Here is a 25744-nt window from a genome sequence, read left to right as displayed (position 1 = left end):
ATCTCTGCAAGGAAAATAAGATAAGGCTGAGCATTTTCTGTGGAAATGCTGCTTTACTTGCCTGAATGATTAAAACAAGAGCAGCAGTCTTTAGTTGCACAGGTCACTCCAGTTTTCCAAGAGTATTTGAACTTCCAGAGTCTGGATATAGGCTACATCTAAGATAGCCAAGTTGTTCAAATCTAACAGAAATCTGGTTATTGTCCTCCCTATTCTCCAGTTTATTCACCTGCTCTCTCCATTTGTAATTACCACAAAGCAGAAACTGGTTTTCCTTTAAGCCATCATTGCTTTTTTCTTCATATGTTTTTAGTTATTTCTCTTTCCCTCACCAACCGTCTTGGTCCCAGCACAAGAGTGTATTTGCTGCATATCTTAGTGAAGGATCTGTATTTCATCAATCCCATTCCAGTGGCGGAGCGTTTTTCTCTGGTGTTACTCTAGAATTATACCTCTTATCTACTTTTTTCTCCCCTACCATGGGGATAGACAGGAAAATTGGTATTTCTTTCAGTTTTAAGAAATCTTGAGTGTCATGGAGTCTTGAAACTATAAAAATCTGTATAATTTCTTTTATTAAATTTTAAATTTTTTTCTGTGTATAATCTTCAAAAAGTATATCAAAGACCATTAGAATACTTAGGGCAGTTTAAGTAGAGGAGCTAGGACAAGGCATTACAGAAAAGCCCCAGGTGCCCAATCCATTTGATGGCTATCCACTTCATATTAGTAACAAAAGCAATAACAAATAAATGGAGACAAGGTTCTTTCTGATAAGCAATAACACACCATAAATTAGAGCAGCAAGACTATGAGTCCACTGCTGTCAATTTAGTTTAACTGGTGTCTTAGTCCATTTTCTGTTGCTATAAACAGAATACCGCATACTAGATAATAAACAGAAATGTATTTGACTCATAGTTCTGGAAGGTGGATCATCCCATGGCATATGGGCAGGATCCTGAAGCAAGTGCTTGTGTCACAGAGAGAAACAGAACTGAACTTATCCTTTCATCAAGAGCCACTCCCATCATAACTATCCCACTCCCAGGATGATGGCAATAAACCACTCATGAGAGCACATACCTCATGACTTAATCATCTCCTAAAGGCTCTACCTCTTAATACGGATACAATGGCAATGAAGTTTCCAACACATGAACTTTTGGAGCATGCGTTCAAATCATAGCACCTAGTAACAGATAAAAACTCTAGAATGTACTGTGATTGGACAAAACTCTGATGGGCCGCCTCATACTTTTTTCTGCTTACTTGCTACCTAAGCCAGGGGAAGTGAATGCCCTTTAGCTATTTCATGCAGGTAGGCCAACCAAGCATATGCCTGAAATTTCTGGCTGTTATAGCTACTTTTGAGTTTGAATGAGATAGGACATCTCCTGTGTAGGAATATACCATCACAAATGACTGCCAATGAGACCCCATATACCTCGCAGAAAAATGGAAAAGTTAACCCATGGGCCAAATTTCAGCAATGGGAAACAAAGGAAATTACCGGGTAGGTAAATTCCCCCTTCTTCCTTCTCCCTATGGACTTCTTCAAGGATTAGTAGCCTGGAACCACGTCTCTGGAGAAGTACCATGTGCCCATTGGATGCAGCTGCCCATACGACCTGCTGTATGTCTTTATAGCTCATTAGGATGTTTGGTGCTGACTGCATTGTGTCTCCAACCTTTCTGCATTTCCCTTTTTCCTCATTCTCACTGTGTTGGGTTTCCCAAATAAAGCACAGAATGTTGATCCATGCCTCATGTGTTTTTTCTAGGGAACTTGGGCTAATTAGCCCAAGTTAAGATTTTAGTGAAAGTTATATTTATTGTAAATTGTTAGTAAGGAAAAACTGCTATTCTTCAAGGTATTTTGTAGATACTAAAGGTATGTCTTATGGGTTTCAATGTTGTCATGTTGGTTTCTTAAAGCCATTTGTTGATGCTTCTCAAGATGTTAATTATGGTCACACTTGGAAGCTAATTTCAAGTGGTAATAATGACTGCTCAGATAGCTGCCCATTGACTTTTGTGGTTTGCTTGACAGTTATTTTCTAGGAAAATATTATTCATTCTGAGTGGGAATGTGAGAGCTCCCCAGGAATTTGGAAAGGGAATTTAGAAGTGCAAGGAAAACACCAACTTCTGTAATGAGAAGAATATCGGAAAGGTTGAAAGGAGATGGCTATCAAGACCCACACTTGTGTGACCTTCAAGACATGATACCTTTAAAGAGAACTGCCCCTGAGAGTATGGCTATTTAAGAAGCTCTCAGACTTGTTTCCAAAAAGCAACAGATGACCCTCAGCTTATCCTTCTGGGAAGGATTTCCTGGCTTCAGTATGGTCTTATCCTTGGCTTCTTAGCTATATAGCTGTCCATTTACATTTTGTTCAAAATTACCCTCTGCTGGTTTCCTTGGTCATCATTACTTTGATTTGTAATTGAAGTTTTGTTGCTTAGTTTACTCTCTTTGGATTGACAGTGTTTTAGCCTTACTTTTCTCCATGTTCCTTCTTCGGAGATTCTTATTTGCTTCACCCTTCTCAGCCTCCATCAAACTATGCCCGGCACATTATTTATCCTGGGCCCCAGCATTCACAGAAGCAGAAATGAGACTATATTGACATTTTTCTTTCATTTAAATTATTTTTACTAGAATTTTTCTTTATTCTATTTTCAAATGTATAATGTTACATTTTTTGGAGTAGTGACTCTCAAAGTTTTGGGCTTTAGGAGCCCTTTCTACTCACAAAATAATAATAATATAATAATAATAATAATTATTATTATTATTATTATTGAGACAGGGTCTCATTCTGTTGCCCAGGCTGGAGTGCAGTGGCACAATCTCAGCTCACTGCAACCTCCACCTCCTGGGTTCAAGTGATCTTTCTGCCTCAGCCTCCTGAGTGACTGGGATTACAGACATGTGTTGCCATGCCCTGCTAATTTTGTATTTTTAATAGAGACAGGGTTTCACCGTGTTGGCCAGGCTGGTCTCAAACTTCTGGCTCCAAGTGATCCACCCACCTTGGCCTCCGAAAGTGCTGAGATTACAGGCGTGAGCCACTATGCCCAGCTGATACAAAATTATTGAGAATTCAAAATAGCTACACATATTTGCTGTATGAGAGATTAAAATTGATATTTTTTTAAAATTTACTAATTTTTTAAATTACAATAAACCCATTATATTTTAACATAAATAACAATTAAATTAAAATGTGTATATTTTTCAAAATAAAAAATAGAAGAGTATCATTACTTTGCAAATCTCTTTACTATCTGATCTAATCGAACACAGCTTGATTCTCATAAAGTTTTGCATTCAATTGTTGCCATTTGTTGTTTTGTTTGAAGTACAGTCATTCCTCAGTATCCATGGGAGATTGGTTCCAAGACCCCTGCAGATACCAAAATTCACAGCGGTTTCAGTCCCTTATACTATAAAATGGCATAGTATTTGCACATCATTTATGAACGTGCTCTAATATTCTTTAATCTCTAGGTTATTTCTAACACCTAATATGTAAATGCTATGTAAACAGTTGTTATACTGTATTTTTATTTGAATATTTTAATTGTTGTGTTACTATTTATTGTTGTTGGGATTTATTTCCCAAATATTTTCCATCCGTGGTTAGTTGAATTGAAGATGCCGAACCCACAGATATGGAGGGCTGACTGTATGTGGAAAAAGTCTCACCTTACTCGGATATGCAACTGGAAAAGGGAGAACCCTATGTATACCCTGAGAGGGCCTCAAGAACATGCAGTCACCCTGAGACCATATTTTAAGTTGAAAAATGATGATATGGAGTATCGTGGAAAAATAATTACCTTTTTAAGAAATGTTTTTATAGAAAAATTAATTCTGAATTAAAAGCAAATGATTTTACCAGAAGTTTGCTAGCCCAGAATTTTTGCAGTCTGGCCTGTTCTGAGTATTTTTTGAGTTTAGATCATTGAACTTTAGATCATTTAACTCTCAAAGAACTAAAAAGAAATAGCATTTTAATATGTAATATGCCCTATACAACATGGTAATAGGTAAATTTGTTCAGAATGCATATTTGTATTAGAAAGTATGTGTTTAATATAAATATATAATGTGAAAAAATTAAAGGATTCTACTATCGCATTTTACATTGATCAGAAATATCTGAAAAATGGCAGGGGTGGAAGTGGGAGAAACCTATATTACAAAAACCCAAATATATATTGAGAAAAATAAATTCTAGTATAACAATCTTAATTTTCGTTAAAGCATTGTGCAGTAGTGACAAATACATTTATTTGGTATTAGCAAGGAAATCCTTGTTGACCTGAAGAGAATATGGCAATCCCATCACTTTGGGAGGCTGACATGGGTGGATCATGAGGTCAAGAGATAGAGACCATCCTGGCCAACATGATGAAACCTCGTCTGTACTAAAAGTACAAAAATTTGCTGGACGTGGTGGCGCACACCTGTAGTCCCAACTACTTGGGAGGCTGAGGCAGGAGAATCGCTTGAACTTGGGAGGCGGAGGTTGCAGTGATCCGAAATTGCACCATTGCACTCCAGCCTGGCGACAGAGTGAGACTCCATCTCAAAAAACAAAAACAAAAACCTGTATCCTTATGTTTTAATAGCATCTGCAGAAACTGAAATAGAAGATGACAATGCCATCAGACTGTTCTAGTAATGCCTCTCCTTCAAAGATCTCTCATTTGTCATTTGGTGTAAGTGTTTGTCTCTTGCTTGATAATTTTTACCAAATGTATGTTTTTTTACTAAACGTAAGAACTTTTAGAGTCTTGTACTGCCATTCTACTACCTCCTGGACCATGCTGTCTATACCCCACGATTGGGCTGCCTGACACCACTGGCTGGCTACCAGCAACCCACATCTTACACTGCTTCCATGTACCTGGTGCACACTCTAGCAAAACATTCTCCATTTTGTATTAGCAACAGTGTGCTTTCTTAAAGGACTGGTAATGTCAAAAGTCTTTTAGAATAAGCCCACTCTTTGAATATTAGCAGCAGTTGACTCAGAAAAGCTATCTTCCACTGAACAATGGAAGTTTTAAAACAAAATTCATTTGTAACTTGCATTCTTCCATCTTTCACTATCTTCTGGTAACATCATGTAGATGAGTTGCATCTCCCAAATTAGATTGTAATCTTACTTTAGGAAGAACCATATTTCGTTTGTTTTTTCCTGTGACCCAATTATTTAACATGGGGCTGAGTGCATAAAACCTATTTTAGACCTATCGTTACTGTGTACTGTACATTCATTACATAGAAACTAAAGAAATTACTCAGACATTCTAAAATTTCCAGTTCAATAAAACACATTTTTTGGTTTTTAAATTTTATCTATTTAATATTCTCTGATTTAGAAGTTTTGACAATATGATGGAGGTTATGATTCTCTTCTGCCTCACAAAGCACATAGATGTCAGTAAATTATTTTTCCCAGTTTCTATTCCAACCATTCATGTTGGCTACAGCCATCATTTTCTTAGACTTCTTTACTTTCCTTCAAATTATATCACCAGTGACATCAAAACAATTGACAAGGTTGCTGCCCAGAAGTAGAGAAAACAGCAGAATTGAGGTACAAAACTAGGTAGCCTGCTAGGTTCGTTCACCAGCTAAGTGATTGCTCCTACATCAGCTTTCAGTATGGATTCAAAAGAGTTTCTAGGCAAAATTCTAAATTGCTATTTGGTTTGGTAGGGCCCATTTGGGTTACTGGTAAATGGTCAAAACTTTGAATATGAAATAAACTGATGGCAAGAGTTCTTATGAATGAATAATTATTAGTTACTGATCGATTAGTGTGGGACATGGAAGAAACAGAGAGTAATACTTCAGGATCTTATGCAAATGTAAAATGAAGGGAACAAATACTAAAAGCAAACAATAAGGGAGTCCTCAGTGTCTGACAGCATTCATTATTTGAGGGAACCAGGTCTCCCATGTCCCTCAACCATGGTCAAAGGAGCGCGCTTATGACCCATTCTTGGCCTTGTCATGGTTATATTTCTCCTACATCCAGGAATAGGCCCATAAATCAAGCAAGGCTAACGATAATACTGTTTGAGATTAGATAGATGTTGAGAGAGAGTATCTCTCTTATCTTATAAATACAGACTTGGAGCTTCTGTGGCCATGTTTCATGCCATTTGGAAAGGAGAGACATAGACAGAGACACAAACATGCACAGGGGAGAGAGAGATTATTTGAGTCTCAACTTCTCAATTTGGTTATGTCTGCAGATAGATCTACTGTGACTTCCCAGTTACATGTGCCAATAAATTACCATTTGGGACTTATTACGTGAGTCTGAGCTGAGTGTTTGTTACTTGAAACTGAAAGAGCTTTGGTCAATACATAGTCTGAATCATGCAGAGTAGCTGTGGTTTAGTGTCTGTGGAAGACTGCTGAAACAGCCTCCAAAGTTCTTGGGTTAGAGAGCACTGGATGTGTCAAGATGTGTGTCTTCCTTTACTCCTTTGCTGCAAAAGCGCCAGAGCCTATCAATTTGATGTACAGTCACTTGAGATAGGTTGCTTTTCTCTGCTCACAGTGAGTCTTCCCTGTTATATAATGGCCTCATATTAACTGTCAGGTATTAAAATGTATAGATCATATATTCATTCCCTCCTCTAAGAATTTATAGCTGATGTTGCATTTTTATGTGGGATGTTTATAAATATTTTAAGAAGTATGCTGTGTTGCACAGACTGGCATCCAAACAACAAAATTAAAATACATTTTTGTTTTTTAATATTGCAAATTGATTTTAATAGCTTGACTTTCTTTAGCAAGAATATATTAAAACATCCCAAGCCTCTTGATTGCCTGTATGAATGACCAAAACTTTTATTGCAGTTTACCATGACTTCATGGCAATTTAATGTTTTATTGTGTATACGGGTGAAATAAACTCTTGAGAAATCTCTCATTGGGCTGGGAACTCCTTAAGATCTCCTTGTAAACATTTTTCCATCTCATGAAAACTAAAGGCATTTAAAAATGGTGAGTGCTTTCTTTAAATGAGGTACTCTAGGGTCTGGCAAAACCCATTAGTTGCCAGATAAAATAAATGTAAAATATATTTATATGTTGCAACCAAGAAAAAGAACATATAAAGTTGGAAAAATTCTTTTGAGTATTCATTCTTTTTTTATTTTTAAAGATTGCTTCCTTGTTGGTTACTGTTTTCATTAAAGAATGAAAATTAAATGACTGGATATTGTTCTCTATCATCTTGAAAGTTGTGATTGGTTATCGCTATTGATACGCACTTGGATTTCTCTTGAGGCCAACATTTTCTTCCTCAAGAGAAGTAACTGTAAGGGGAGAACCCATTTCCCATTTGAAGCAGTCTCTTGGATATGCCTACAGAGTTTGGCTGTGAATTGCACATAAACTTCTTCACTTCTAAAACCATGTAAACTCTTGCTAGTTCAAAGGTTGGGGACAGCTCCAATGGCAGAAACCATAGTAAGAGTGCAGGTATATCTATCGATTGTTTTGATAAATTTTGTTGGAGAGGAAGACATTAAAACCTTTATGTCTACTATATAACTTTTAGATCTCTGAAATGCCAGCTCATTGTGATTAAAGGGGTCAATCATTGGGCTAGAGAGAATATCCCTCATTTTGGAATATCCTGAACTAAATCGCCATTGTCTCAAACATAGAGACCAAGTGGTGAACTAACTAGGATTCTTTCATGGCAAGCAACAGAAACTAACTCTGGATAACTGAAGCAGAAAAAGGAAATGTAGTGGCTCATATAATTAGAAGTTCAAAGGACAAACCAGCATAACTGAATCTAGGGGCTTAAATTATATCAACAGTCCTCTTCATAACTCAGCAATATTTTTTCCTGTGTTGGCCTCATTTTAATAAAGTGGTCTCCATATCGTATCAAAACTGTTCACTATTAGAAGCAGACTCTATCCTCTTTTGCTCTCATAATTTCAGAGAAAGATGGAATACCTGTTTCTTGATTGTTTGAGCAAAATTTTTGGAGAGGCTCCTGACTGGGATGACTTGGGTCTGGTGAATATTCCTATCACAATGGCCAGGGAACAGGATACTCTCGTTGGGTAGGTTGGGTTTTGTGCTACATCCGTGTTGGAAGGACAAGTGAAGTGATTGACGGCTCCACTGGGGTTTAGGCAGACTTCCATGTAAGAAAGGAAGACAAAGAAGAAGGATGGGTTGAAATGAGCTTGGGCGTTAGTCGTGGCAGTGATGACTTTTGATAGGAAAGTGGGGAAGATGCCGTGTGAGGATTCTGACAAGTTGTGATGCATACTAGTTCCTGGCTGTGTCTTATGTCGGAAGCAGAGAGAAAGGATGTGCAGCTGAAAAAGAAAGAGAGGAAGGAGACACACAAAAGCTAAGGAATTAGGCTGTGCCAATTGCCTGATTCACCCAGGTAGTTATTGCTGTTTCTGTTTCTCTGCTACAATGAAGGGGGGAGTTTTTTTCAGTTTATCTCTTTTATTTTGCCTTTTAGGTGGACAAAAAAATCGTAAGAACTGAGATAGGAGTTCTTCTTCGCCTCTCACATCCAAACATTGTAAGTGGTTTTTAACCTACTATTTCAAATGATTGCCAGAGCTAAAGAAAGGGACTTTTGTCCTTCACTGTCAATGCTGATAATGAGAAGGGGATTCTCCCATCACTGATAGCTACTACGTGCTAGCTCTTGTCCTCATCTCATCACCTTTTCAATCCTTTGGCTGAATAAGTCTTACAAGTAATACCTCTGAAAAAGTTCTAAAATAGACAAATTAGCAATATACACCATCTTTATTTTCATTCATAAAAGGATAAAAATCAAAGAGTTTTGTTTTGCTCTAATAAAACACTGACTTTTTCCTTCTTTTGTGTGCCTATCTTTTTAATTTTCCATTACTGAAAAAGCCTGTGAAGAAAATACATTGCTTTCCAAAGTCATTTCAGTCTGCTTTGAGAGAGGATCTGCTTCATGAACAATGTGAAGATGCAAATAAATGATGTACTTGAATGCAGAAAATAAAATGTCCTCAGAAGCTCTGCTTCAGGCTTTGTCCAGACAGCCTCTGAGGCAAAGATCTAGTAAAAAGCTTTCTTGAACTGATGAAGTGAAAAAGAACAAAATTATTTTCCAGGTCGCAAGTTATTTTTATGAATTAAGCCATCTACTTCAAGAAAGCATTTTTGCCCATTTCTCTGAGGAAGTTGTGATGTCCAGGGGGATGGCCTGCAATGCTTAGGCTCAAGGCAAAGTGCTCAAAACTTAACATTTGAGTTAGGGAAGCATTCAGTTATAAATAGCAGAAAAGTTGAATAGGATGATTTAAACAAATATTTTCCATATGTTGCAAGCAACAAAAATCAGGCAGTTTTCTGGCTCAGCTCCTCAGTGCTGCCATTCCAGAACCCAGATACCATCCTTGGTTCTGCCATCCTCAGTGCGTTGACTTTCATCCTCACGCTTTTCCCTCCTGGGCCTAACATGGCTGCTCCACAATTTTTGCAAGTCATCACGTCTATATTCAAAATAGGAAGAAGATGGAAGGATCTCAGCTGCCGATTCTCATGAGAAGAGTAAAAGCTTTCTCAGAAACTATGGCAGTGGAAGTCTCTTCAAATTTTATTGGCTGGAGCTAGTCACAAGATTACCCTTAACTGCATGGAGGGTGTGAAATTAGTGGCTAAGACCATTCATGATCCACAATTTGGGGCTAGACACCATCTCTGAACAAATCAGAGTTGTATTTATATTAAAGTAGGGAGAAAAGGGCTTTGGGTAAGCAGTTAATAAAATCTCCCACACTCCATCACTACTTTTACATTATCCATCTCTTCTCTCCAAAGATAAGTCAATGTAGAATTTTCCTCAAGTGTAGACTAGTCCTGGCTACTAGATTCTCGTATATATGGAGAAAAATATCTAAAACTGCTTGGATTATCTGAATGTGATGAAGACCGTGGTATGCTCAGTCAAGTCACTGTCACCACTGCTTTTCTGAGGATTCCTTCACCCACTGACAACTTTTTAGCTATCGATTGATATATCCTTTACATATAGGCAGACTTTAAGCTGGTCCTACCCTGCCTCAGACCCCTAATTTTAAGTTCGTAATTCCCAGAAGAAATAGGCATTTTGTACCTCTAGCCACCATGATGCCTCAAATGGTTTAGGAAGTTGTGTTGTTTTTTGTTTTTGATTTTGAACAATTCAGAAGTTGGGATGTTTTAGAAGAGTTAGAAAGTGTTTCCAAGGCAGATATTTTTCAACTGTCAAAAGGAAAAATGTAAACATTTTATAGGAACTTTGAGAAAAATGAGGTAACTGATAAAATCAACAACCCAGAAAGAGAGTGAGTAATAGCTAGCTGATAAAAGAATGAGGAAACTTTATTAACAGTGATCCCACATATTACTACTGCAGAATGTTGTTTTAGCCATAGTGTTAGCTATTTCCAAGAAAGATGGAATAAGAAATTTGTGATATTCTTTTTTTTATATCTTTCCCTAGATAAAACTTAAAGAAATATTTGAAACCCCTACAGAAATCAGTCTGGTCCTAGAACTCGTCACAGGAGGAGAACTGTTTGATAGGTGAGTTTGTTCTGGAAATATAACCACAGAAAGATTTGCTTTTGGCCACCAAAAAATAAAGGGCATTTCTCCTGAAACTTTTTATAATGACAGATTATACTTGTTGATAAATACTACTAAAAAAAAGTCTTAAGAAGTATGTTGAAGGAAGGTGGGTAGTGGTAAAATGTAGGTACATGAAAATTTGAGATATTTAGTGAGTAAAAAGAGGAACACTATAATATCTATTTATCTTCACAAACATTTATCTCCTCAATAAAAAGATAGAATGTCTAAAATCAAATTAAATTTAAACTAAATAGTAAGATTTATGAGAATATCTTAAGAAAATATTTGATGAAAAATTATAGAAAATTAAACATGTACTCTGTCCTCTGTTATGATCCAAAAGCTCATAAAACTCAATAATCTTCAAATGATTATTTTTAAGCATATTTTCTTTAGAAGTCTGTGTAAAGAGTTCATGTTGCAAAGTAAACATGTTCGGTTATAGCCAATTATTGCCAACTTTGGTTTCCTGTTCATATGTTCATCTTTCAAAGCAGAGGAGGGAGAATGGAGGGGGGTGGGGGTGGGGGTGGGGAGTGCACCTGGAAATCTGGCAGAGCATAATATATGCAAACTATTTGTACAAGACACACAAACTTTATGTTTCCATAGTTGTTCCATCTTCCCCACCCTCTTGGGAGAATTCTATATTTGTCATGATGGGCCCTTGAGAGCCTTTTGCTGTGTCCATCAGGTAATCAAAAAAGAATGGAATTTAAAGAAGACAAAGAGACTAAGTAGGCATGTATTAGAAATGGTAAAGAAGCCATGCGTGAATGGAAAAGTTTTGGTTAAAAAATGGGGCAAGAGACAGGTAGGCTGCAGTTTATGGGGAAGACAGAAGAGACTGAGGGAACCATTGATGTATCCTGAGTGCCTGGATCACGGCAAATGCTCCATAAATATTTGCTGAATGAATGAATGAACAACTGGTACAATGAATGGACTCTGAGGAGAAAGATATCTAAAGGGGATTAGTTTTGAATGTGTTGGGAGAGGAACACTCCTTCACTTTTGCCTGGGTCTGAATGTTTGTGTGCCCCCAAAATTCCAAGATTGCCAAAATCTTGATCCCTAAGATAATGGTATTAGGAGATGGGATCATTGGGAGGTCATTAGGTCATAAAGGTGGAGCCCTCCAGAATGAGATTAGTGCCCGTATAAGAGAGGTCCTAGAGAGCTGCCTTCCCCCTTTTACTATGTAAGGACACAGCAAGAAGGTGCCCTCTATGAGAAAGTGGGCCGTCACCAGACACAAAATCTTCTGGTGCCTTGATCTTGGACTTTCCAGCCTCCAGACCTGTGAGAAATAAATGTTTGATATGTATAAGACACACAGGTTATGTTATTTTTAAATAGCAGCTCAAATGGACTAAGACACCTTCCTTCCCACCCCTACTCTACCCAGTTAAATTTGCTGCCTCTTCAAGGGCTTTCAAAAGTATTCGTATTGTTTTTCAAAGGTTCTGTCTCTTTTAAACATTACTCAGGGAAAATTTGGATCTTTAGGTGAGAAGGAGCAAAAGGCCTAGTTTCAGTGCAACTACATATGTATGTGTAACAGATATACATCTGAATTTTGTTCATATATATGTTGAAACTTCCTTAGAGCAGGTTCGACATATTATTAGACTTTAAACATTATAACATTTTGACTATTTTCACATTTTAAGAATAATAAGTCAGCTGAAGGAAGTGAGCATCAGTAGCCTAAAGTCATACAGTTCTGGCAGCAGTTGTTTTTTTGAAAGACTCACAGTAGTGAATCCTGACTCTACAACTGAAAGATAACTAACTAACCTAGAATAATTTACTTAACTTCTCTGAACCTCAGAACAAATTTGAAGTGGCTTTATGTTGCTAATAAAGCTTAGATGGCTCTGACCCACTATGAAGATACTCTTGTTCACATGTTCCCATGTCCTCAAGCAAGACTCTCCTGGACTAGGTAATTTGGGTATGGCCACAATATGCCTATAATGGCTCCTTTTTCAACACCTCTTTAGCTGACTCTTTTTCATGGATGTATTCCTTCTTTAGGTACATTAATAGAGTCAGTTTATAATCAGATCCTGCTGGCTTTGGAGCTATGAGCTCTAAGGAGACCTTGCATATTTCTCTGCTAATTGTAGTCTACCAGAGAGAACTCTCATGTTTTTAAATTATAAATAATTGCAGGACAGGAATGCCACACTGAAGCAATCATCTACTAATAGTATTTGCTATTTACTTACCTACCTCTATTGGTTTGAGTTAATTGGGAATCAAGGGTTTCTCCTTCTTTTCTTCCCAACCTTTCTTCCATGAAAGAATTTGGGATGAAATTTAATTCAGCTATAGCTAAAAATGAAAAAAAAACTAAATGCTATTGATAAATTTCATTTGGAGAGATAAATGGATGAAATATTCATATTTAACAGAAAACATCTGAAGAATGGCAGACAGCCAGTAAAGCACTCAACTCTTAGTGGTTTTAAAAGATAGACTCTTTTCCTTTGCATGTTGTGGTCCACAGCATTGACCTAGCTAATATGAACTTGGTCTCTCCATTAAGTTACTTAATTCTGCAGTTATCTTTAAATTTTATCCAGCTGAAAATACATTCTGCATTACTATCCAATGTATTGATTTCTTTCTTGAGAGTTAAAAGGTAATATGGTCTCTTTTTTTGTACTTAGGTCAAAACAAATTTATTTAATTGTGATGATAAGAATTCATCCCTGGTCTAATGATGACTCTAATAGTACGTAATGAATGAACTAGGGGAGTAATTGCTGGAGAGATAATCATATGAGTCTATTATACTCAAAAAGGTTGTATTTAATTAGCAAAAAATCTATTCTATAATGCTTATAAAAATTAAACATAGTCAAAATCCAAGTAGAATCTGCTATTTTATGTAGAATTTAAATAGTAAATTGCATAGGACAATTTATTAGAAATTTTGGAATAAAATCCATGATTTGTTGTGCCCAAGAAAAATTTAAAACATAAATAAATTTGCACAATTATGACCACATGAGAAGAAGAAAGCTCCCAAGAAGTTTCTGTTTAATCATTCTCAGTTTGGTCTCAACTCTTAAAACCTCAACATCATTTTCATTGAATTATTGAAATGGACAAGGTGTGAGTTTTGCTTTAAGAGCAAGTTTTGAAGTTTTTTTCTCTCAAAAATGACTGTATTTTAAGACAGTAAATTTAGCAATATCCTTACAGTCTTCTAATTAAATCAAAAGTATTTTTTCTTGATTTTTGTCAGATAACTCTAGTATCTAGGTATAGTTTTGAATTTTTAAAAAAATTGTCATGGGTTTTTTTCTGTTTTCTTTTTCTTTTTTTGTTTTATCAATTTTTCCTAAAGAATTTTATTTTTATTTAACTTTTAAGTTCAGGGGTACATTTGCAGTTTTGTTACATAGGTAAATGTGTGTCATGGCGATTTGTTGTACAGATTGTTTCATCACCCAAGTATTAAACCTCGTATCCACTAATCCATTAGTTATTTCTCCTGATCCCCTCCATCCTCCCAATTTCCACCCTTCGAAAGGCCCCAGTGTGTGTTGTTCCCCTCTATGTGTCCATGTGTTCTCATCATTTAGCTCCTACTTATAATTGAGAACATGCAGTATTTGGTTTTCTGTTCTTGTGTTAGTTTGCTAAGGATAATGGCCTCCAGTTCCTTCCATGTCCCTGCAAAGGACATGATCCATTTCTTTTTGTGTTTTTGCTTGCCTGTTCAGGCTTGTTCCAATGTCAAACATTATGTATAAAAGGTTTTAGAATTTGAGGCCTGGAATGCTCTTACCTTCCAAAAAAGGAGATTTTCTTTTGTTGTGGCAGGCATTTAAGGTTAACAAACAGATCTTTTTAATACAGTCAGCTATTAGGCTAATTCAAAGCTGGGCTTCCTAATGGCTGGTGTCTTTCTTGTCAAGTCTTATTCACAAGGCTTTGCTCTTTGAAGGTCTCAACTTTAAGCCAGGGCATTATATCAGGGCTCGTCTTACTTGGCAGACCCTCAGTGCCAACTTCTGTACTCTTAGCTCTGTGTAATGGCCAGAAACTTTATTCAGCGTCTCAGCCTGTCAGCTGCTGTGCTGGAATAAGTAAATGCCTTCAGAAGGAAAGCAGAGGCATCAGATGGCAGGTTTGCTTTGCTGGGGTTTTCTTCTCTTCTGGATCTTGATTCCTAAATCCTTCTCTTCCTTAGTGTATTCGTTAGGGATCTGTAAAGGGACAGAACTAATAGGATAGATGTATATATGTAGGGGAGTTTATTAGGAGAATTGACTCACGCAATCACAAGGCAAATTTCCACAATAGGCAACCTGCAAGCTGAGGAGCCAGGAAGCCAGTCTGAGTTCTCAAACCTCAAAAGTAGGGAAGCCAATAGCGCAGCCTTCAGTCTATGGCCAAAGACCCAAGAGCCCCTGGCAAATCACTAGTGTAAGTCCAAGAGTCCAAAAGCTGAAGAACTTGGAGTGTGAGGTTCAAGGGCAGGAAGCATCCAGCACAGGAGAAAGATGGAAACCAGAAGACTTAGCCAGTCTAGTCTTTCCACATTCTTCTGCCTGCTTTTATCCTAGCCTTGCTGGCAGCTGATTGAGGGTGGGTCTGCATCTCCCAGTTCACTGTTAATCTCCTTTGGCAACACCCTCACAGACACACCCAAGAACAATACTTTACATCCTTCATTCCAATCAACTTGACACTCAGTATTACCATCACTCTTGATAACTCTCTGATTTGTTCAAATAGATTTTTTAAAAGTTATTTTATTGAGTTTGTTTTTATTTTTCTTGCCTGGAGGCTTGTCTGACCCACCATTGCTGAGAGCAAAAATTCACATGTGGTTTTAAATTTTTTTCACAGACACTAATGTATTTTCCTGATTTAAAAAGTCAGCCTGTTTGAGCAAGCAGGATGAAAAGCAGTATACTCACTATGCAAATATGAAAACAGAATTAGTAAAGGTTAATGATCTTCCCAGTCCAGGCAACCAGACTATCTTCTGATCCAATCCTTTCCTTCTTGTAGGGCCTCATTTTCTTTCTTATTAAGTCCAGTTTGTCGCTCGCACATCATTTCCAAGAAAATACATATGTATTTATATGTGGAAAATCCATGATGTATTGACTGGTCCTATGCAAACCTGTGTATCTATGTAGCCCACTCAATAATTCTCTCTGCACCTTTTTTGAGGTATTATTATCCATATTTTTCTATAGCATAAACTTAAAAAGTTATAAATAAGTCATAAGACCTCACCTCCAGTCCTACTATATGAGTCCTGATAGTAATCTGTACTTCAGCATTTCTGGATCTCTCATTCTTGGTGGAAACAAATTGAATTTTCAGGACATTGCTATTAGAAAAATGGTTGAGAAATAGAACCGAGGCTGTTTCTTGTCCCAGTCTTTCTAGAGTTGTACCATGGTTGGTATTAGGATTTAACAAACTTAGAAAAAGTCTGCATTTGTGAAGACCATTGTATCAGAAATTGGTCATCAATGTAATTATCTAATGAGTGATTCTCTAAAATGCGATTGTTCAGAAAGGATAATTAGTGAATATAATGAGGAACATTTTTGAGATCCTGTTGGGTTGCTGGCAGAGTGTGCAGGGCAATTTACTAACATGATACTATTTAATCATTATAGCAACACATATATAAAGTAGGCTTTGATATATACATTTTATAGACAAGACAACTGAGGATCAGAGAGGTCTCTTTACTTCCGTTACGTCACTCAGCTTGTGTATGATCTAATAATAATTAAATAAGATTGGACTCAAGTATGTCACATTCCAAAGTATACAATTTTTCTACCATGTCATGCTGCTGCAAATGCCAAAACTCTTATGCTTAAAAATAAAACTTCAGATTAGTAATCTAACATTTGTCCTACTTGAGTGTTGGCTTAACCTGACCTTTAATTTGTATGTAGTTGTTTTTCAACCATGGATATTTTAAATACATCTCTTTTTTTTTTGTATTTTTTTAATTATAATTTAGGTTTTAGGGTACATGTGCACAATGTGCAGGTTTGTTACATATGTATCCATGTGCCATGTTGATTTCCTGTACCCATTAACTTGTCGTTTAGCATTAGGTATATCTCCTAATGCTGTCCCCGCCCCCCCACCCCCACCCCACAACTGTCCCCGGAGTGTGATGTTCCCCTTCCTGTGACCATGAGTTCTCATTGTTCAATTCCCACCTATGAGTGAGAACATGCGGTGTTTGGTTTTTTGTCCTTGCGATAGTTTACTGAGAATGATGTTTTCCAGTTTCATCCATGTCCCTACAAAGGACACGAACTCATCATTTTTTATGGCTGCATAGTATTCCATGGTGTATATGTGCCACATTTTCTTAATCCAGTCTATCGTTGTTGGACATTTGGGTTGGTTCCAACTCTTTGCTATTGTGAATAGTGCCGCAATAAACATACGTGTGCATGTGTCTTTATAGCAGCATGATTTATAGTCCTTTGGGTATATACCCAGTAATGGCTTTATCTGGCTATATGTAAAGAAAACTTATACTTTGATTTGGACTAGACTTATATTTTACTTTTTCTAGAAGCTTGGCCATAAAATGAAAGATAGAGGTGAGGTAGTAGAACACAATGGATAAATAGAAGTTTATTATTTTAAGCTGTAGGTCTAGGAACACATTGATTTGCTGGTGGGAAGGAGCTCATAAGAAAGAGAAGCAGGAGAGATTTGTATGAGAGGGACCTAAATTTGGAACTACATTCTAGAAAAGGCACGAAGGGAATCAGACCGAGAGTCAGATAAAGGGATTTGGTTTTTAGAAAAAACTCTTCTTCCTCTGAAGCAGAAAGAAAGAGACAAAGGGTCAAAGGAGCTAGATTAATCAAAGCAATTGTGAAAAAGAAAGACTTTTGGAATAAGTTGGAAGACACTGTTGGGACTGAGATGTAATTGTACCTTACTTATAAACTAATAAAATAGCCTATTATTCTTTTATGGATGCTGGAAAGCACACGATTCCTGGATCAGAGACAAAGGGCCTTATTACTCATGGCATAGCAAACGTTATGGGCATTAGCAAGTCTGTCAGTTCCCCTTGCCCTTTGAGTTCCATGGAGGCAGTACAGTTGGGCCAGATAGATGCCTACCCTGGAATTAGATGTGTTACGAGAGGGCAGATAATTTTTTTTCTGTGTGTATTTTTAGTAGAGACAGGGTTTCACCATGTTCACCAGGATGGTCTAGATCTCTTGACCTTGTGATTCACCCACCTTGGCCTCCCGAAGTGCTGGGATTACAGGCATGAGTCACTGCACCCAGCCAAGGGGAGATAATTTAAATGTCATCAACTGGAGAATGAACAACCATTCAGCAATGAAAAGGAGTGTTCCTTTGATACACACTGCAACATGGATGAACTTTAAAAAGTTTATGCTAAGGGAATAAAGCCAGACATGGAAGACTATATATGCTATGACTCTATGACTTTATAAGGAATTTCAAGAAGGGGAAAATACATAGACAGAAGCAAAGCAGTGGTTTCCTAGGGCTGGAAATAGAAGTGTGGTGGGGTATAAGACGTTTAGGTAGTTCGGTCTTGATAGCCTCTATTTTCCCAGTATTGTTAAAGAAGGGAAATTGATCTCCTAATACTAACTGGTAAAGAATGGAATAGGGCACTTGAAGAAGATTTTAAGTGAGATTGTGTGAACAGATGAGGGAAAGAATAAGGGCTTTTGAGGACCACTGAAGGTCTGCTAATGCTGAAGGCTATGCATGTTTGGAGACTCTGGTCTCTGTAGCATTATATATTACTGGCTTACTCCTCCATATCATTCATGGAGTTTTGGACAGCATCTCTTTTTCTGTTGGCTTTCATCCAACTTTTCAGCCATCTCCCTCTTGATCTCTTTCCTGAGTTCCTCTTCCCCTCCCCACCTCTTAAGTTCCCTTTAAACTTCTTCCTACATTCTTGTTAGATGAATTTGACACTCACCTGTAGCTTGAGCCACACTGGTGGCTGCAATCTCAGCTAAGATGAAAACTGTATTTTCAGCAGTCTACTAGGCTTCTCAGCAAGTCCCGTTAGCACCTCTAAATCAAATGAACTCAGCATCCCTCTCTCAATCTCATTCCCCTTCCCTGTGAACTGATTCACCAACTAAACTAATCAACATGAATTTCTCCCTTTTCCTTTAGATTCTCCTTTCCTCTTCCCTATAATTCTTCCTCTGAGCAGCTTTGAAATCTGCTCCCTTTTCCCTTTCCCAGTGCTTCTTCCCTGTTGCACCTTTGCATTATTTCCCATTGCAGTAGACTCCTAGAGAGTATTACTTTCACTCCTTTCCATCCATCTGTGTATAAGCATAGATTTGATCAGGTCAGCCCAGGAAACTACTCACTACTTTCACTTAAAGTCATTACTTTTAAACATGACAAAGAAAGCCCACTTACAATCTGGCCTCACCTTACCATGCTGGCTTTACCACCCACTTTGTTCTCTTCCCACCAATGTATTAACCACTGTATATTGTCTCCACCCTCAAGGAGCTCGTAGTCTAAAGAGGGAAAGTAAAAATGTGACATAGACTCTAATATTTTTTAAGCATCACCTTCCAAATAAAGCATATTAGGGATTATAATGACCACAATATCATAAATTTTTTTTAATGAGGGCTAGGAAATAAAAAGAAATAAAAATAATCAGGGCATAAAAGAGAGATCATCAGATGTTTTGTGTTTGTTAGAGATTGGCCGCATATTCAGCTCTAAGTATTCATGTGGGGATGGTAAGTGCTATAATTAGGGCATAAACACAGTGTGTAGAGTACAAAACAAGGGGGTTTTGTAAGTCAGAAATTGCTTCAGGAAGGAGTAAAATCTTTTGAGCTGCCTCTTATGTGAGAAATTGGAAATTAGCAGGCAGAGGCCAGGAGGAAGGGCCTATTGTGGCAAAATGATGTTCAAAAGCACAATTGTACACTGTTGGGTAAAATATGAGCATCTTAGTCTCAATTTTAAAAGCTGGGCTAGGTAGAAAGCAAGCAGGGCTAGACATTTGTTAAGTGAATTATTAAATAAACAGTGTGCTCCTGAGCAATACATATTTATGTGTTTTTTGTTGGTTTGTTTGTTTTTGAGACAGAGTCTCGCTCTGTCGCCCAGGCTGGAGTGCAGTGGCGTGATCTTGGCTCACTGCAGACTCCACCTCCCGGGTTCACTCCATTTTCCTGCCTCAGCCTCCTGAGTAACTGGGACTACAGGCATGCGCGACCATGCCCAGCTAATTGTTTATATTTTTTTTAGTAGAGACGGTGTTTCACTGTGTTAGCCAGGATATTCTCGAACTCCTGACCTCGTGATCCACCCGCCTCGGCCTCCCAAAGTGCTGGAATTACAGGCGTAAGCCATCACGCCTGGCTGCAATATATATATCTTTCAGTCAGGCCTTTTATCTATAGTATGAGAGAAGTAGACTGGAAATCTCTTAGGCCCATTCCCAGATTCGCAATTTGATTTGACCTCCTCTTTCTCTTGTCAGCTCCCTGACCAGCACCCACATTGATCCACAGTTCCCTGACTTTCTTCTTAGTATTCAAATGTAACAGGTGCTAGTAGTAGTATCTTTCAAACTGCTTTTTTGAAATGTATATGAACTGGACATTCTTTGGCAGGAAAGTTCTTACAGAAAGCACCAAAACAGACAATGATGTCATCAATAAAATGAGAAGCTGTGATTGAAACTTACAAAGAAGTGGTAGATTTACACAGAGTACAGCAGATTTCATTTTAATATAATTTTGTATGTAACAGCATAATGGTGTACTGGCAGCCCTTAAGACTTGGTTCCTGAAACTTTATATTATTTGGGGCTTTTACTGTCTGTCATTTGATCCTTCAGTACACATTCTCATCAGACCAATATCTTTCTCACATAAACCTAGTCATCTACAGTTATTATGCAGCCATTTGAGAAAAAGCTGCGAGTGGTGAGCAGAGCAGCAGGGCTCCTAATCTATGTGCCAGGAAGTCTGGGGCCTCAGAATATGATCAGATTAGAGCTCTTCAGCTGCTGTGCGCGTGTTAACTGCCTGGATGGAGATGCGCTCAATTCAATTTGTGGCAATTAGTGTTACAGAAGCAAATGCACCAGAGTCATGTATTACAGCAGCTCCATAGAGAGAAATAGGCATTGCCTGTATTTTTTCATCCTATAAATTTTAAATGATGGGAAGAAAAACACACCAACTGAGGAGAAGAGCACGGGCACCAGCACAGCGAGCAGTGGAAGTAAAAGGCACAGTCGTGGAGTAAGAGAGCCTGTTGAAGCCAGAGGCTTTCAGTGGAGGAGCTTGGGGAAATGTACCACCTTCGTGCTTCCTTCCCAGATCTCCAGATGTCTGCCAGGCCCCCTGGCAGCTGAGGGACCTGTAGGAACTGGAGTCTCAGGGCAGCCTTTTGGGTCAGTGTTGTGATTAAAATCCTAGAAGACATTTTGTTTTGAGCTCTGAGCCCTCTGGCCTCGCCCACAATGGAAGGCTGGGAAACTGTGTGGCACAGAGGCAAACCACAGGGCCCTGGGCCTGTGACAATTATCTTAAAATGCTGGTAGCATCTTAACTGCTTCCTTATTAGTTTTCAAATCACGAAACAGAAATTAGTTTACTAAATCTGAAGAGAAATACAGCAATAACTATGTTTAAATATGAAAAAACAAAAATACCAGCCAAAATTATCCCTCTATTTTTTACAGCTTTAAAACCCCTACAATGATTAAATATTTCATTGCTTCTAAAACTCAGAGTCGTGAATATGTTTCGTATAAAGCTGTAAAACCTTGACTGTCTATCCATGGTTCAATTTCATTGGCAAATTTTTTGAGATGCCAGCTAAATTGTATAAAGAAATTACGTGTCACCTCATGAAACAAATACTCCATTTTAAGGAATTTAAATTACTTTGATTTTGTTTAAAGTAAGTTTCTAAAAAGATTGATGTTATTCCAGCAATATCTAAAACTATGTAACTCTGAATTTCTTCCTACAGCCAGCAATAATCTTTTCACTTACTGCATTGTCCTCTGGGAAGCATCCACACAGCTGTTCTTCCTCTGGAGTCATGGCCAATGTACTTGTGATGGGAATCACTTCTGAGTCTAGTGCTTTTGTTCCCCGTGATAATGAACATAGGCAAAAGTATTGTCCAAATGTCCACAATCTGAAATTTTTCTGACCCATTCATTTGGCAATTGGTATTAATTCCATAAATATTTACTTACTATGGGCAAGTCTTGCAGCTAGGCTCTGTGGGTGATCCAAGCAACAATCTGGTGAGAGGGCTAATAATTTTACCACAGTGCCCTGCAGAAGTTTCTGGACAAACACATCTGCTGATGTCGTGCAACTGAAATTCAAAGAAATAAATTGCAAGGTTTCATTTTCCTTTGCTTGGTCACTAGCATCTTCACTTGTAATCATAGTTCTAAGTTGTAAACGTGCATTTACAACTTGATTTCATTGCTGTTGAACTTTTTAGTCATCCATGGGTAGCCTGAATGGCAGCTCAACTTATAAAGTATTTAAAATGGATGTCTGAGTCTCAGAAAACTAACCCTGTGACAATCTGGTTAAAGAATCATCTGGGAACAAAACTCCTTTTAGCAGAAACTGCCTGGAATAGAAGTGGTCGAAGGGTAATGGTTGGCCAAGATGCAGTGTGTGGAGTTCACACTGAAATGAGGTGGGGAGGCACTTGAGTTTTGTGCCCTTGCCCCACATATCTACTCTACGGATGCTGTTCTCACTACAGAATTAATAAATCCCTTTTTGAACAAACCTTACATAACATACATTACATCTATGATAATGTTTTTCGTTTGTAACTTTCTTTACTCCACCATCTGTGGTCTCATCTCGGGCAGAGCCCAAATCTTATTCTGTTTATATCCAGCAAGTACCTGGCTCACATTAGAAGTTACGAATGTGGATAAATATCACCACCTTCTTCTTCCATACCTATCCCGACCCCCAACTGCCACCCTCCTTGCATCTGAAAAATTTCTGTACACCTTTCAGGTGTGAGCTGAGATATAGCTATTTCTGGAATCCTTTCCTCACCCTGCATGGCCTCCACAATAGATTACCTGCATTTTGTCGGAGCTCTCAGGCCATTCTTTAATACCTCTATCACATCATTTAGCACACTATGTTGAATATTGTCTGTCTACTTATACCAAGAGAAAGCCCATGAGTGCAGAGGCCATGTCCAGTTCACTACTGAGTGGCCAGCACATAACGGTCACTCCATAATATTTATTGAATAAATAAATTAGCAGATACATCTGTTGGAATGCATCCTCTGATTAAGTAAATGAATTATTTCACTAACTTAACATATATTGGGGAAAATTAGTAAAGTTTCTATTAACTATTTTTCATATACCTACTATTCCTCTCTCCCTCCCACATGAACACAGCTCCCAAGAAAATTCACTCTTCCATCAAGCCAGGCCCTAGACATTCCCACAAGAACATATTCTGAAACACAGGCACTATCTTAGTCCTTTCAGTCTGGTGTAACAAAATTTCGTGTACTGAGTGGCTTATAAACAATAGAAATTTATTTCTCACAGTTCTGGAGGCTGGAAAGTCCAAGATAAATGTGTCAGCAGATTCGATGTCTGCTGAGGGGCTGCTTTTTGATTCATGGATGGCACTTTCTAGCTGTGTCTGCACATGGTGGAAGGGGCAAAGAAGCTTTCTAGGGTCTCTTTTTTAAAGGCATGAATCCCATTCATGAAGGTTCATCCTTCATGATAGAATCACCTCCTAAAGGCCCCACCTCCTAATACCATCACATTTGTGATTAGGTTTCAACATACGCATTTGGGGGAGACATAAACATTTCGCTCACAGTAGGCACTTAACCCTAACTTATAGCCAAATGAAAATACAGAAGATATTTAAGCTGAAGCTTGAGACTACATAATAAACCAAAATATAGAGAGGAGATTCTAGTGGGTGAAGTACCTACTTTCCAAAGAGTGATGATGCCTCTAAGAACTGTGTCTTTAATAGACACCTAAGGGAGACAGCTCATGGTTGTGGAAGTTGGCTCTCTTCAACCACAAGGAGTGCCATTTGCATGAATAGTGCCCCCTGGAAAAGTACTGCAAAGCAGCTGTGGTAAAGCTCTAGCCTGGGTGAGTGACTATGGGGAAAATCCACACTGTTTGTTGTAGGCCAGAAGGTAATTGATTTTATTCCCTTCTGGAGATAATATAAGGTTGCAAAGAAATTTAACACCTATTCTTCTCCATCATCTTTGTAACAACTCCCCTCTTTTAACAAAACTGGAGAAAGCCAAGCTCCTGAAGCTATAGGTACAGGGCACAGAGGAGACACTAATTACATTTGTGCTGGCTGATAGTGATACCACAAAATCCATGTTTAGAGTAAAACGCAGAGAATGATGTCATGGTAGCCAAAGTCCTGAACTTACTCTGTCACAATAGTACTTCTTTTCCCCTTCCCTCATACTTAAAATGTTTAGAAAGTATAGTCCCATGAAGCATGTCAATTAAATTTTTATAAGTAGACCATTTAACCTAATCATGAATTGGAAAATTTCATGGTTTTGTAAGTAAATATCACAAGAAAATGATATTCAAGAACAAATGAATAATCATTCCCTAAATATTGTAATCTATTTTCCCCTTTCGTTTGACCCTAGTGCTGGTAAAGTATCCCAAAAATAAAAAGATGATGAATTTGCATTGCTTGCCAATGTTCTAAATAACTAAATAAGGAAAATAAGATAATTAAAATTTTTGCCTCAATATATTGTTTCTGAATTTTAATAACTATAATCATTGAGGTCTTTTAATATATTTTATACATTTGACATATCTGTTTTGTTCTGCTTCTCACCCCCACACCATCCCCTATTTTGGAAACATTTTATAGATTTTAAATTCAACTTTTAATACCAGCTACTTTGAGAACTTAAAACTTCTTGTCACAACATCTAAAGAAAACAGAAATCAAAGAAAAGTACTTTCTGAAAAATACGCTATTTGAGGTACCATCTAAGAAAAGTTTCTATTTAAAATGGAAAACATTGTTGAAACTGTCCTTTATGTTTTGAATTGACCATTTTCAAACTTTGTGCCAGCTGAAGTCATCTTATATAGTGCTATTAGAAATGTGTTTTCTCCTGAAATTCTGGAAAGTTAGACATAGCAACAAAGTAGTTTTTCAGTCTTCCAAAAGCTCCTCATAAGACTAGACAGCAACTTGTTCTGAAAAATCAAAAACTCAATGACAATATCTACAGCAAAACCAGATGGCAGGGTATCCCCATGAAGCCTAACATACAAGTGAGTGAGGACCAAGTAATGACAACAGGAAGAGCCATGTGGAATGATCACCTGTACACGAAGACGCAAGGGAAGCAAGAAGACAAATGAGAGACCCCGAAGCAGGCAAACACTCAAGTCTCTCAAATCTTCAAGTTATTTGGAAGAAGGATAGGTCAATATAAAAAGAGAAGCTGAAATTGGGAGAGATTTTTACCATCCAAATTTCTGAAAAGTATAAGGGGTGCACCTGCAGTAATGTCTAAAAAGCTAATTCATTGTCAAGGCCTTGTGAATTCCTGAAACAAAAATCTAAAGTCCCCTGGGGAAAAGATTCTACACTTAGGAAGAACTGCTGGGAGGAGAATCCAAATTAATCAGTGTAGAGACGGTAAAGGCAAGGGAATGAAGTTCCAGGGGAGGGGAAGAGATCTCAGAAAGAATGAGGGCATATTTTTGAACGCTTCATGAACATAACCAGAAACTTAAGAGCCATGAAACTAGAAAAGATATCCTGAACCATCACTCTGTCAAAAGGTTAAGTAAACCAATTTGGCTTAAAAATGGACAGCAACAGAAAAGTATCTGAGTTAGTTCCAATAGAGAATGATTATGGGACGTGGATGGAGCTGGAGGTCAATAGAGGACAGACAATAAGGAGCAGAATAAAGTTCCTTTACGCAGTGAAAGCATGTCAGGAAGAAACA

The 25744-nt window shown here is 37.8% G+C and overlaps 1 protein-coding gene across 2 annotated transcripts in view; it reads left to right on the top strand.

Annotated features, from left to right (window-relative positions):
* The window catches only part of CAMK4 (calcium/calmodulin dependent protein kinase IV), a 274921-nt gene that overhangs the window by 140709 nt on the left and 108468 nt on the right, over positions 1–25744 (top strand). For both annotated transcript variants that reach the window (XM_032156686.2, XM_058440626.1), the window contains 2 exons: positions 8541–8603; positions 10551–10633. In XM_032156686.2, coding sequence (XP_032012577.1) covers positions 8541–8603; positions 10551–10633 — 146 coding nt within the window. The remainder of the gene's footprint in view (positions 1–8540; positions 8604–10550; positions 10634–25744) is intronic.

Source organism: Hylobates moloch, unplaced genomic scaffold, assembly GCF_009828535.3.
Source record: "Hylobates moloch isolate HMO894 unplaced genomic scaffold, HMol_V3 SCAFFOLD_6, whole genome shotgun sequence".
NCBI classification, from domain to species: Eukaryota; Metazoa; Chordata; class Mammalia; order Primates; family Hylobatidae; genus Hylobates; species Hylobates moloch.
Note: the sequence above shows the minus strand (reverse complement) of the source record. Positions and strands in the feature narration are given on the sequence as shown.